Below are 13981 nucleotides of genomic sequence, written 5' to 3'. Positions count from 1 at the left end.
TTTTTTACGGATCAATTTGAGAAGCACCTGGGGGTTCAAAGTGATCACTATGCATCTAGATAAGTTCCTTGGGGGGTCTAGTTTCCAAAATGGGGTCACTTGTGGGGGAGATCCAGTGTTTAGGCACACAGCGACTCTCCAAACGCAACATGGCAAGCGCTAAATATTCCAGTATGTTTTCCATTCAAAAAGTCAAATGGCGCTCCTTCCCTTCTGAGCCCTGCCGTGCGCCCAAACAGTGGTTTATGACCACATATGAGGTATTGGTGTACTCAGGGGAAATTGCCCAACAAATTTTAGGATCCATTTTATCCTGTTGCCCATGTGAAAATGAAAAAATTGATGCTGAAAGAAAATTTGTGTTGGAAAAATTAAAATGTCCATTTTTTCCTTCCACATTGCTTTAGCTGCTGTGAAACACCTGAAGGGTTAATAATCTTCTTGAATGTAGTTTTGAGTAGCTTGAGGGGTGCAGTTTTTAGAATGGTGTCACTTTTGGGTATTTTCTGCCATATAGACCCCTCAAAGTGACTTCAAATGTGAGGTGGTCCCTAAAAAAAATGGTTTTGTAAATTTTGTTGTAAAAATGAGAAATCACTGGTCAACTTTTAACCCTTATAACTTCCTAACAAAAAAATATTTTGCTTCCAAAATTGTGCTGATGTAAAGTAGACATGTGGGAAATGTTATTTAGTAACTATTTTGTTTCACATAACTCTCTAGTTTAACAGAATAAAAATTCAAAATTTGAAAATTGCGAAATTTTCAAAATTTTCGCCAAATTTCTGATTGTTTCACAAATAAACCCAAAAATTATCGACCTAAATTTACCACTAACATGAAGCCCAATATGTCACGAAAAAACAATCTCAGAATCGCTAGGATGCGTTGAAGCGTTCCAGAGTTATTACCTCATAAAGGGACACTGGTCAGAATTGCAAAAAATGGCCAGGTCATTAAGGTCAAAATAGGCTGGGTCATGAAGGGGTTAATGGCTGACAAAAATAAAATATATGATGTTGCGCAGCAGCTTTCGGGACATCTTAGGCGCCTTCCTCAGGCATCAGGTATAACAAAGTTTCTGAACAAACACAAATACACAGTGGGGAAAAAAAGTCTTTAGTCAGCCACTAATTGTGCAAGTTCTCCCACTTATAGAGATGAGAGGCCTGTAACTGACACCATAGGTAGACCTCAACTATGAGAGTCACAATGAGAAAACAAATCCAGAGAATCTCCTTGTCTGATTTGGGAAGATTTATTTTGCAAATTATGATGGAAAATAAGTATTTGGTCACTAATAAAAGTTCATCTCAACATTTTGTTATATATCCTTTGTTGGCAATGACAGCGGTCAGACGTTTTCTGTAAGGCTGGAGTCACACAACGATTAAAAAATCGGTCTGATTTTTACGGCACGAAATCGCACAAAGGTTTCTTGTCCAGGGATCCGTCTGTCATCCGGATTTCCAGCGATGAACCGATTTTATTCGCATCTAAGCGTCCGTTTGACGTCCCATGCCAATGCCTGATGCTCTTTCCTGTTGACCTGGAGAAGTCTTACGATTTTATCGTAAGTCACACTTGTGGTCCGTTTGTAATCCGATTTTTAATCGCACCCATAGACTTGCATTGGCGAGTCCGATCCGAAAATCGGTGACAATCGCAGCATGCTGAGATTGTCTCGGTCCGAGGAAACATTCCGAAAAAAAAAATCGGATGATGGGAGCTGCACCATAGAATAACATTGGGACGAATGCAATGCGATTTTTTTATCGCATTGCATTCGTCCGATTTTTCGCTAGTGTGACTCCAGCCTAAGTCTTCACAAGGTTGGCACACACTGTAAGTGGTATGTTGGCCCATTCCTCCATGCAGATCTCCTCTAGAGCAGTGATGTTTTGGGCCTGTCGCTGGCCAACACGGACTTTCAAATCCCTCCAAAGTTTTTCTATGCGGTTGAGATCTGGAGACTGGCTAGACCAATCCAGGGCCTTCATATGCTTCTTACGAAGCTACTCCTTCGTTGCCCTGGTGGTGTGCTTGGGATCATTATCATGCTGAAAGACCCATCCACGTTTCATTTTCAAAGCCCTTGCTGATGGAAGGAGGTTTGCACTCAAAATCTTACAATACATGGCACCATTTATTCTTTCATGTACACGGATCAGTCGTCCTGGTCCCTTTGCAGAGAAACAGCCCAAAAGCATGATATTGCCACCTCCATGCTTCACAGTAGGTGTGGTGTTCTTTGAACGCAACTCAGCATTCTGTCTCCTCCAAAGATGACGAGTTTTGTTTCTACCAAACAGTTCTACTTTGGTTTCATCAGACCATATAACATTCTCCCAATACATTTCTGGATAATCCAAATGCTTTCTAGCAAACTTCAGATGGGCCCGGACATGTACTGGCTTAAGCAGGGGGACACGTCTGGCACTGCAGGATCTGAGTCCCTGGCGGTGTAGTGCGTTACTGATGGTAGCCTTTGTTACGGTGGTCCCATCTCTATGCAGGTCATTCACTAGGTCCCCTGTGCGGTTCTGGGATTTTTGCTCACTGTTCTTGTGATAATTTTGACCCCACGGGGTGAGATCTTGCGTGGAGCCCCAGATCGAGGGAGATTATCAGTGGTCTTGTATGTCTTCCGTTTTCTTATTATTGCTCCCTCAGTTGATTTCATCACACCAAGCCACTTGCCTATTGCAGATTCAGTCTTCCCAGCCTGGTGCAGGGCTACAGTTTTGTTTCTGGTGTCCTCTGACAGCTCTTTGGTCTTCACCATAGTGGAGTTTGGAGTGTGACTGTTTGAGGTTGTGGACAGGTGTCTTTTATAGTAATAACGAGGTCACACAGGAGCCATTACTACAGGTAATGAGTGGAGGACAGAGGAGCCTCTTACAGACGAAGTTACAGGTCTGTGAGAGCCGGAAATCGTGCATGTTTTTAGGTGACTAAATACTTATTTTCCACCATAATTTGCAAAATAAATCCAAATCAGACAAGGTGACTTTCTGGATTTGTTTTCTCATTGTGACTCTCATAGTTGTGGTCTACCTATGGTGTCAATTACAGGCCGCTCTCACCTTTATAAGTGGGAGAACTTGCACAATTGGAGGCTGACTAGAGACTTTTTTCCCCCACTGTATGCACAATATATGTTTCTTCAGATGCTTCATTATTCAATGCCTGAGGAAGGGGCCTAAGAAGCCCCAAAAGCTGCTGTGTAACATCATGTATTTATTTTTGTCAGCCATTAAAAGGAATCAAAACTACAAAAAAAACAGATATCATCAGTGGTGACACCAGATAATCCAGTGACATCACTAACATTACTGATAACATCACTGGTGTCATCACGGTTGGGTTTCTGTTACCTGAGCCTCTTCTTATATTCTTCTTCGGACACGGCCTCTCCTGGATATTCTACAACGTCTCCTGCCCCCCACTCCGGTGACAACTAGAAAGAAAAAAAGGACATCACCAAGCCTACAGGACTGGAGCGAGAACTGGGGGGAGTCACTCTAACTGACTGATGCTGGGGGTCTGGCCTAACAGCAGAACCTGAGACCCCTGTAGTACATGGCAGCCATGTGCAGGTCCTTATATAGTCAGCTATAAAAGATTTTACTGATAAGTCGCACCCCATGCTGGCCCCCTACCATCCACACTGTACACACTTATCATCTGGTGTCAGACTCCACCCTTCCCCCACCACATGCAAACTCACGCGACCCTCACCTTTAACCGCTTGTCCAGGTACGCGGGCGACACCCAACCCTGGCGGGAGGCACTGAACTTAGTGGGTTTAGTTCGAACGAGCCACTTGAGCGGATGTGCAGAGTCCAGGACCTCCACGTATTGGCCCTCCTTCAGGGTGACCGCCTCCTTATCGCCCGTTATAGGGTTGTAATCCGCCGTCGCCATGTAGATGTCAAAGATCTGTGAACGAAGAAGTCACCAGGTCACATGGGTGGGGGGACCACGGGAAATGCTAAGACCCCGAGGGGGAGTCCAGATGTAGGGGGCACTGAAACCCCCCCCCCCAAGAGATGTCCAGCCAAACAGTGAAGGAAATAAATATTGAACCCTTGCTGATTTTATAGGTTTGCTCACTGACAAAGACATGAACTGTCTATAATTTTAAGGGTAGGTTAATCCTAACATTGAGAGATAGAATATCAAAAATAAAATCCAGAAAATCACATTTTATAAATTATGTACATTTATTTTACATTTTGCCGTGAGAAATAAGTATTTGATCCCTCTGGCAAACAAGACTTAATACTTGGTGGTAAAACCCTTGTTGGCAAGCACAGCAGTCAGATGTTTTTTGTAGTTGATGATGAGGTTGGCGCACATGTCAGGAGGAATTTTGGTCCACTCCTCTTTGCAGATCATCTCTGAATCATGAAGATTTTGAGGCTGTCACTTGGCAACTCAGAGCTTCACCTCCCTCCATAAGTTTCCTATATGATTAAGGTGTGTAGATTGGCAAGGCCACTCCATGACCATAATGTGCTTCTTTTTGAGCCATTCCTTTGTTGCCTTGACTGTATGTTTTGGGTCATTGTCTTGATGCAAGACCCAGCCATGACCCATTTTTAATGTCCTGGAGGAGGGAAGGAGGTTGTCACTCAGGATTTTACAGTACATGGCTCCATCCATTCTCCAGTTGATGCGGTGAAGTAGTCCTATGCCCTTAGCAGAGAAACACCCCCAAAACATAATGTTTCCACCTCCATGCTTGACAGTGTGGATGGTGTTCTTTGGGTCATAGGCAGCATTTCTCATCCTCCAAACACGGCAAGTTGAGTTAATGCCAAAGAGCTCAATTTTTGTCTCATCTGACCACAGCACCTTCTCCCAATCACTCACAGAGTCATCCAGGTGATCATTGGCAAACTTCAGATGGGCCTGCACCTGTGCTTTCTTGAGCAGGTGGACCTTGCGGGCACTGCAGGATTGTAAACCTTTACGGTGTAATGTGTTACCAATGGTTTTCTTGGTGACTGTGGTCCCAGTTGCCTTGAGATCATTAACAAGTACCCCTGTGTAGTTTTAGGCTGATGTCGCACACCTTCCTCATGATTAAGGATGCCCCAAAAGGTGAGATTTTGCATGGTGCCCCAGACTGATGTCGACTGACAGTCATTTTCTATTCCTTTCATTTTCTTACTATTGCACCAACAATTGTCTCCTTCTCACCTAGCGTCTTACTTATGGTTTTGTAGCCCATTCCAGCTTTGTGCAGGTCTATGATCTCGTCCCAGACATCCTTATAAAGCTCTTTGGTCTTGCCCATGTTGTAGAGGTTAGAGTCTGACTGATTAATTGAGTCTGTGGACAGGAGTCTTTTATAAAGGTGACTATGTAAGGCAGCTGTCTACAATGCAAGTAACAAGTGGATTAGGAGCGTCTAACTGGTCTGTAGGAGCAAGAACTCATAATGGTTGGTAGGGGATCAAATACTTATTTCTCACTGCAAAATGTAAATACATTTATAAAATTTATACAATGTGATTTTCTGGATTTTATTTTTGATATTCTATCTCTCAATGTTAAAATTAACCCACCCTTAAAATTATAGACTGTTCATGTCTTTGTCAGTGGGTAAACTTACAAAATCAGCAAGGGATCAAATACTTATTTCCTTCACTGTGGGGGACACTGATCTCCCCCAAAGGTGACCGTATATAGGGAACACTGATTCCCCTGGAGGTGTCCTGGTACAGGGGGCACTGATTTCCCCAGAAGTGTCCAGAATTAGGGGGCACTGACTCCCCCAAAGATGTCCAGATAAAGGGGGCACTGATTGCCCCAGAGGTGTCCATATAGAGTGGGCACTGACCCCACTCTGGAGGTGTCCAGATATAGGGGGCACTGATTCCCCTGGAGTCCAGATATAGGGGGCACTGACACCCCCGGGGGTGTCCAGATACAGGGGACACTGACCCCAACCGGAGGCATTAAGATATAGGGGGCACTGACTCCCACGAAGGTGTCCAGATATAGGGGGCACTGACCCCTCCCCAGAGATGACCAGATATAGGGACACTGACTACCCCAGACGAGTTCAGATATAGGGGTCACTGACCCCCCCAGAGGTGTCCAAATATAGTGGGCACAGACCCCCCCCAAAGGTGTCTAGATATAGGGGGCACTGACCCCTCACCAGAGGTGTCCAGATAAATGGGACACTGACCCCCCCCAGGAAGTGTCCAAATAAAGGGGGTATTGACCTTGTGGAGGTGTCTAGATATAGGGAGTACTGAGTCCCCTGGTGGTGTCCAGATATAGGGCACTGACCTTCCCCCAGAGGTGTCCAAATATAGTGGGCACTGACTCCCCCGGAGGTGTCCAGATATAGGGGGCACTGACCACTTCCCAGAGGAGTTCAGATACAGAGATACAGGGGGCACTGATACCCTGGAGGAGTCCAAATATAGAGGATACTGACCCCCCAGAGAAGTCCAGATTTAGGGGGCACTGATTTCCCTGGAGGTGTCCAGATAGAGCGATAACTGACCCCTCCCCAGAGGAGTTCAAATATAAGGCACACTGACCCTCCCCAGAGGACTCAAGCTATAGGGGTCACTGACTCCCTCGTAGGTGTCCAGATATAGGGGTCACTGACTTCCCGAAGGTGTCCAGACATAAGGGGCACTAACCCCTACCCACAGGAGTCCAGATATAGGGGGCACTGATTTCACTAGAGGTATCCAGATACAGGGGACACTGATTTCTCTGAAGGTGTCCAGATATAGGGGGCACTATCTCCTCGGAGGTGTCCAGACATACAGTTGTGCTCAAAAGTTTACATACCCCGGCAGAATTTTTGCTTTCTTGGCCTTTTTTCAGAAAATATGAATGATAACACCAAACCTTTTCCTCCACTCATGGTTTGTGGTTGGGTGAAGCCATTTATTGTCAAACTACTGTGTTTTCTCTTTTTAAATCATAATGACAACCCAAAACATCCAAATGACCCTGATCAAAAGTCCACATACCCCATTTCTTAAAACCGTGTATTGCCCCCTCTAACATCAATGACAGTTTGAAGTCTTTTGTGATAGTTGTGGATGAGGTTCTTTATTTTCTCAGATGGTAAAGCTGTCCACTCTTCTTGGCAAATGCCTCCAGTTCCTGCAAATTCCTGGGCTGTCTAGCATGAACTGAGACTGAGATGGCCACTCCAGAACCTTCACTTTGTTCTGCTGTAGTCAATGACAGGTTGACTTGGCCTTGCGTTTTGGATCGTTGTCATGTTGGAACGTCCAAGTATGTCCCATGCGCAGCTTCCGGGTTGATGATTGCAAATTTGCCTCCAGTATTTGCTGATAACATGCTGCATTCATCTTTCCTTCAACTTTGACAAAGTTTCCTTTCCTTTGTAGCTCACACATCCCCAAAACATCAGCGATCCACCTCCGTGCTTTATAGTAGGAATGGTGTTCCTTTCATCATAGGCCTTGTTGACCTCTCTCCAAATGTAACGTTTATGGTTGTGGCCAAAAAGTTAAATTTTGTTCTCATCACTCCAAATTACCTTGTTACAGAAGTTTTGAGGCTTGTCTCTGTGCTGTTTTGTGTATTGTATTTATTTTAGATACTTTGTGGCATTTGCACACTAATGGCTTTCTTCTGGCGACTCGACCATGCATCCCATTTTTCTTCAAGTGCCTCCTTATTGTGCATCTTGAGACAGCCACACCGCTAGTTTTCAGAAAGTCCAGTATTTCAGCTGATGTTATTTGTGAGTTTTTCTTTGCATCCCGAACAATTTTCCTGGCAGTTGTGGACGACATTTTTGTTGGTCTACCTGACCGTGGTTTTGTTTTTACAGAGCCCCTGATTTTCCATTTGTTAATCACAGTTTCAATGCTGCTGACTGACATTATCAATTCCTTGGATATCTTTTTGTATTCCTTTCCTGTTTTACATAGTTCAACTACCTTTTCCAGTAGATCCGGTGACAATTCTTTTGCTTTTCCCATGAATCACAATCCAGAAACATCAGTGGCTGGATGAAAGATGCAAGAGTCTGTTTGGATCCCAGAAACTCACTCAGCTTTTATGCGCACACACTGATTACAAGCAAACAGGTCACAGGTGAGGATGTTACCTTTAGTAGCCAGTCAAACCCATTTGTGACAATTTCTGTGCATGTTACCAGGCCAAAATCACCAGGGTATGTGAACTTTTGATCAGGGTCATTTGGATGTTTTGGGTTGTCATTATGCTTTAAAAAGAGAAAACACAGTTGTCTGACAATAAATGGCTTCACCCAACCACTAACCATGAGTGGAGATAAAGGTTTGGTGTTATCATTCATATTCTCTAAAAAAGGCCAAGAAAGCAAAAATTCTGCCGGGCTATGTAAACTTTTGAGCACAAATGTAGGGGGCACTGACCTCTCCCACAGGAGTCCAGATATAGGAGACATTGACCCCCCCAAATGTGTCCAGATATAAGGTGCACTGACTCTCCCAGAGGACTCTATACTCTATATATAGGGGGCACTGACTCCCTTGTAGGTGTCTAGATATAGAGGGCACTGACTCCCTTGTAGGTGTCCAGATATAGGGGGCACTGACCGCCCCAGGTCTCTCACCTCTCCCCTGGAATCTCCATCCTCGGACTCAGAAGAGGACTCCACAGCAATGGAGGATGGCCGGGACCTGCCGTGTCGCGGGGAGGCAGATGGCGTCTTGGTCTCATCGTCACTATCCATGCCGGTCATCCCGGGCACACGAAGCGAGGCTGACAGGAAACAGAGAGCAGAACTCTGAGGAATGGTCTCCAAACTTCCAGGATATGAGTGAGGCCGACCCCATCCTGGGCTAGATTCCCGGCTGGTCTGCAGCCCCATCCGTTCAGTAGAGGTGGCCCCTCTGACACTTTCCCATGACTAACCATTGTAGCCTGAGGGGTTCTGGACATATTCGAGGTTGGGGCCACCATCTAGGGACCCCAGAACAGCAGAGTTCAATCTATTGATCTTTACCTTGGCTAATTTTGGCAGAGACCATTTCTGTGATTTGTGACGTCAGTTTCTGGAAAAACTCCTCTGTCCCAACGTCCATTAATGAAATCTGCGGTTTCTGCGCTGTCCTGGATTCGGCTGTGAGATCAGCACAAACAATAAGTTAATCCAAATATCAATCGGGAGATAGGAAACATGGCGGGCGGAGGCATCACCGGGCCCTAGAGTGCACCGCCATTACCGGACACTCACCGTCAGCCTCTGGCAGCTGCTCCGAGACACCGATCACCCTGCAAAACAATGAGAGTCAGTGAGGACGAGGAGAGCCCAGAGATGAGGCGCAACGCTGCACCACGGGGAGGGGGAACACGCTCCCGCAGTTAGGGGGCAACACTGCACCATGGGGAAGGAGAAACGGCGCCCGGAGATAGGGTTCAACACTGCACCAAAGGGAGGGAGGAGGGGAGCCCGGAGATAGGGGGCAACCCTGCACCACAAGGAGGGAGGAGAGAGAGGAGCGGCACACAGAGATAGGGGGCAATGCTGCACCATGGGGAGAGGAGTGAGACCCAGAGATGGGGGGCAAAGATGCACCACGGGGAGGGAGGAGGGGTGCCCTGCACAGGCTACACTGAGACCCGTCCTCAGCCCCCACGATATCTGCACAATAAAAAAAGAGAAGAGAACAATGCGGGATTATAACCTGAATGGGAACGGTGACAACGATGGGGCTTGTGTAGGTAATAGACCCAGGATGATCCTTATTGTCAGGTGCTTCTCTCATTCGGCCGATATTTATGTATTTGGCCACCACACAAGCCCCCGAACCACAGTGCCAGATGATGTGAGGTCCGGAAATACACAGCAGTGTGAGGGAAAGTCCAGTACTACAGAGCTGTATGATGGGTGGTCCGATACTACAGAGCCGTATGATGGGGGGGTCCAATACTACAGAGCCGTATGATGGGAGTCCGGTACTACAGAGCCGTGTGATGGGGGGTCCGATAGTACAGAGCCTTATGATGAGGGTTCCAATACTACAGAGCCGTATGATGGGTATTCCAATACTACAGAGCCATATGATGGTGGGGTCCAATACTACAGAGCCGTATGATGGGGGGTCCAATACTACTGAACCGTATGATGGGAGTCCGGTACTACAGAGCCGTATGATGGGAGTCCCGTACTACAGAGCCGTATGACGGGAGTCCTGTACTACAGAGCCGTATGATGGGGGTCCGATAGTACAGAGCCTTATGATGAGGGTTCCAATACTACAGAGCCGTATGATGGGGGGTCCAATACTACTGAACCGTATGATGGGAGTCCGGTACTACAGAGCCGTATGATGGGTGTTCCAATACTACAGAGCCATATGATGGAGGGGTCCAATACTACAGAGCCGTATGATGGGAGTCCGGTACTACAGAGCCGTATGATTGGGGTTCCAATACTACAGAACCCTATGATGGGGGTTCCAATACTACAGAACCCTATGATGGGGGGTCCAATACTACTGGACCGTATCGTGGGGGGTCCAATACTACAGAACCATATGATGGGTGTTCCAATACTACAGAGCCGTATGATGGGAATCCGGTACTACAGAGCCGTATGATGGGAGTCCGGTACTACAGAGCCGTATGATGGGGGTTCCAATAGTACAGAACCCTATGATGGGGTTTCCAATACTACAGAGCTGTATGAGGGGAGTTCGGTACTACAGAGCCATATGATGGGGGGTCCAATACTACAGAGCTGTATGATGGGAGTCCAGTACTACACAGAGCCATATGATGGGGGGTCCAATACTACAGAGCTGTATGAGGGGAGTCCGGTACTACAGAGCCGTATGATGGGGGGGTCCAATACTACAGAGCCGTATGATGGGAGTCCGGTACTACAGAGCCATATGATGGGGGTTCCAATACTACAGAACCGTATGATAGGAGTCCAGTACTACAGAGCCGTATGAAGGGGGTCCAATACTACAGAGCCGTATGATGGGAGTCCAGTACTACAGAGACGTATGAAGAGGGGTCCAATACTACAGAGCCGTATGAAGGGGGGTCCAATACTACAGAGCCTTATGATGGGGGGGGTCAAATACTACAGAGCCTTATGATGGGGGGTCCAATACCACAGATCCTTGCAATGGGGGGTCCGGTACTACAGAACAGTATGATTGGGGTGTCCGGTACTGCAGAGCCGTTTGATTGGTAATCCGATACTACAGAGCCGTGTGATGGGGGTGCACTCACGTTGGCACAGATGACCTCAATACATCCTTCACTATCTTGTCCGCTTCTTCCAGGATTTGCGCATCCTTCTCTGTAACAGAAGAATGAGGTTCATCTACTGGCACTTTCTCCTCCCTCTAGGGACTGGAACCTTCCCCTCCCTACCAGTGACTGGCACCTTCCCCTCCCTACCAATGACTGGCACCTTTCCCTCCCTCAGTGACTGGCACCTACCCTACCGCTGAGTGACTGGCATGTTTCCCTCCCCACCAGTGACTGGCACCTTCCCATCCCACCCAGTGACTGGCACCTTCTCCTCCTCACCAGTGACTGGCACCTATCCTGCCCCCCAGTGACTGGCACCTTCCCCTCCCTCCAGTGACTGGCACCTTCCCATCCCCCCAGTGACTGGCACCTTCCCCTCCCTCCAGTGACTGGCACCTTTCCCTCCAGTGACTGGCACCTTCCCCTCCCTCCAGTGACTGGCACCTTCCCCTCCCTCCAGTGACTGGCACCTTTCCCTCCAGTGACTGGCACCTTCCCCTCCCCCCAGTGACTGGCACCTTCCCCTCCCCACCAGTGACTGGCACCTTCCCCTCCCCACCAGTGACTGGCACCTTCCCCTCCCTCCAGTGACTGGCATCTTCCCCTCCCTCCAGTGACTGGCACCTTCCCCTCCCTCCAGTGACTGGCACCTTCCCCTCCCCACCAGTGAATGGCACCTTCCCCTCTCCACCAGTGACTGGTACCTTCTCCTCCCTCCAGTGACTGGCACCTTCCCCTCCCCCCAGTGACTGGCACATTCCCCTCCCTCCAGTGACTGGCACCTTCCCCTCCCTCCAGTGACAGGCACCTTCCCCTCACACCCAAGTGATTTGCATCTCCCCCTACAGGGACTAGCACTTCCCCTCCCTCCAATGACTGGCACCTGCCCCTCCAGTGACTTGCACCTTCCCCTCCAGTGACTGGCACCTTCCCGTCCTCTCCAGTGACTGGCACCTTCCCCTCCCTCCAGTGACTGGCACCTTCCCCTCCCTCCAGTGACTGGCACCTTCCCCTCCCCTCCAGTGACTGGCACCTTCCCCTCCCCTCCAGTGACTGGCACCTTCCCCTCCCTCCAGTGACTGGCACCTTCCCCTTCCCTCCAGTGACTGGCACCTTCCCCTTCCCTCCAGTGACTGGCACCTTCTCCTCCTCACCAGTGACTGGCACCTATCCTGCCCCCCAGTGACTGGCACCTTCCCCTCCCTCCAGTGACTGGCACCTTCCCCTCCCCCCAGTGACTGGCACCTTCCCATCCCCCCAGTGACTGGCACCTTCCCCTCCCTCCAATGACTGGCACCTTCCCCTTCCCGCCAGTGACTGGCACCTTCCCCTCTTTCCAGTGACTGGCACCTTCCCCTCCCTCCAATGACTGGCACCTTCCCCTCCCTCCAGTGACTGGCACCTTCCCCTCCAGTGACTGGCACCTTCCCCTTCCCTCCAATGACTGGCACCTTCCCCTCCCTCCAGTGACTGGCACCTTCCCCTCCCTCCAGTGACTGGCACCTTACCCTCCCTCCAATGACTGGCACCTTACCCTCCCTCCAATGACTGGCACCTTCCCCTCCCTCCAGTGACTGGCACCTTCCCCTCCCTCCAGTGACTGGCACCTTCCCCTCCTTCCAGTGACTGGCACCTTCCCCTCCCCCCCAGTGACTGGCACCTTCCCCTCCCTCCAGTGACTGGCACCTTCCCCTCCCTCCAGTGACTGGCACCTTCCCCTCCCCCAGTGACTGGCACCTTCCCCTCCCTCCAATGACTGGCACCTTACCCTCCCTCCAATGACTGGCACCTTACCCTCCCTCCAGTGACTGGCACCTTACCCTCCCTCCAGTGACTGGCACCTTCCCCTTCCTCCAGTGACTGGCACCTTCCCCTCCCCCCCCAGTGACTGGCATCTTCCTCTCCAGTGATCCACTGCATATTTACCCTCTAGGACCTGGACACTGGCGCTGCAGATGGACTGCCCCACTTTGTTGGTGGCGATGCAGGTGTAGGTCCCAGAGAACTCGGTGCCCACATCCAGGAGGATGAGGCTGTGGTGAAGATTGGAGCTCGCCAACTTGTAACCTGGGGTCTCCGGCTTAATCCAAAGAATGTCCTCTGGGGATTCTTCCTTCAACCAAGTGACCGATGGAGACGGAGACCCTGAATACACAAACCATATTATGACTGTCACCTCCAGAGCTGCAGTCACTATTCTGCTGATCCATCATGCCTTATCCTCCAGAGCTGCAGTCACTATTCTGCTGTTACATCATGTCTTATCCTCCAGTCACCTCCAGAGCTGCAGTCACTATTATGCTGTTACATCATGTTTTATCCTCCAGTTACCTCCAGAGCTGCAGTTACTATTCTACTGTTACGTCATGTTTTATCCTCCAGTTACCTCCAGAGCTGCAGTCTCTATTCTGCTGTACATCATGTCTTATCGTCCAGACACTTCCAGAGCTGCAGTCACTATTCTGCTGATACATCATGTCTTATCCTCCAGTTTCCTCCAGAGCTGCAGTTACTATTCTGCTATTACATCATGTCTTATGCGTCAGCCATCTCTAGAGCTGCAGTCACTATTCTGCTGTTACATCATGTCTTATCCTCCAGTTTCCTCCAGAGCTGCAGTCACTATTCTGCTATTACATCATGTCTTATGCTTCAGCCATCTCTAGAGCTGCAGTCACCATTCTGCTGTTACATCATGTCTTACCCTCCA

At 48.8% G+C, this 13981-nt stretch overlaps 1 protein-coding gene across 1 annotated transcript in view; it reads right to left on the bottom strand.

Moving 5' to 3' along the window:
• Nucleotides 1-13981, bottom strand: part of OBSCN (obscurin, cytoskeletal calmodulin and titin-interacting RhoGEF) — a 636219-nt gene that overhangs the window by 293021 nt on the left and 329217 nt on the right. Inside the window, exons 73-79 of the mRNA XM_073561015.1 lie at nt 13198-13416; nt 11248-11317; nt 9239-9276; nt 9008-9124; nt 8615-8763; nt 3742-3942; nt 3378-3460 (exon numbers count right to left, since the gene is read on the bottom strand). Of these exons, the coding sequence (XP_073417116.1) occupies nt 3378-3460; nt 3742-3942; nt 8615-8763; nt 9008-9124; nt 9239-9276; nt 11248-11317; nt 13198-13416 (877 nt within the window). The remainder of the gene's footprint in view (nt 1-3377; nt 3461-3741; nt 3943-8614; nt 8764-9007; nt 9125-9238; nt 9277-11247; nt 11318-13197; nt 13417-13981) is intronic.

The sequence above is a fragment of the Dendrobates tinctorius genome, unplaced genomic scaffold (assembly GCF_039654945.1).
Source record: "Dendrobates tinctorius isolate UK_male_01 unplaced genomic scaffold, ASM3965494v1 ptg000311l, whole genome shotgun sequence".
NCBI lineage: Eukaryota > Metazoa > Chordata > Amphibia > Anura > Dendrobatidae > Dendrobates > Dendrobates tinctorius.
Note: the sequence above shows the minus strand (reverse complement) of the source record. Positions and strands in the feature narration are given on the sequence as shown.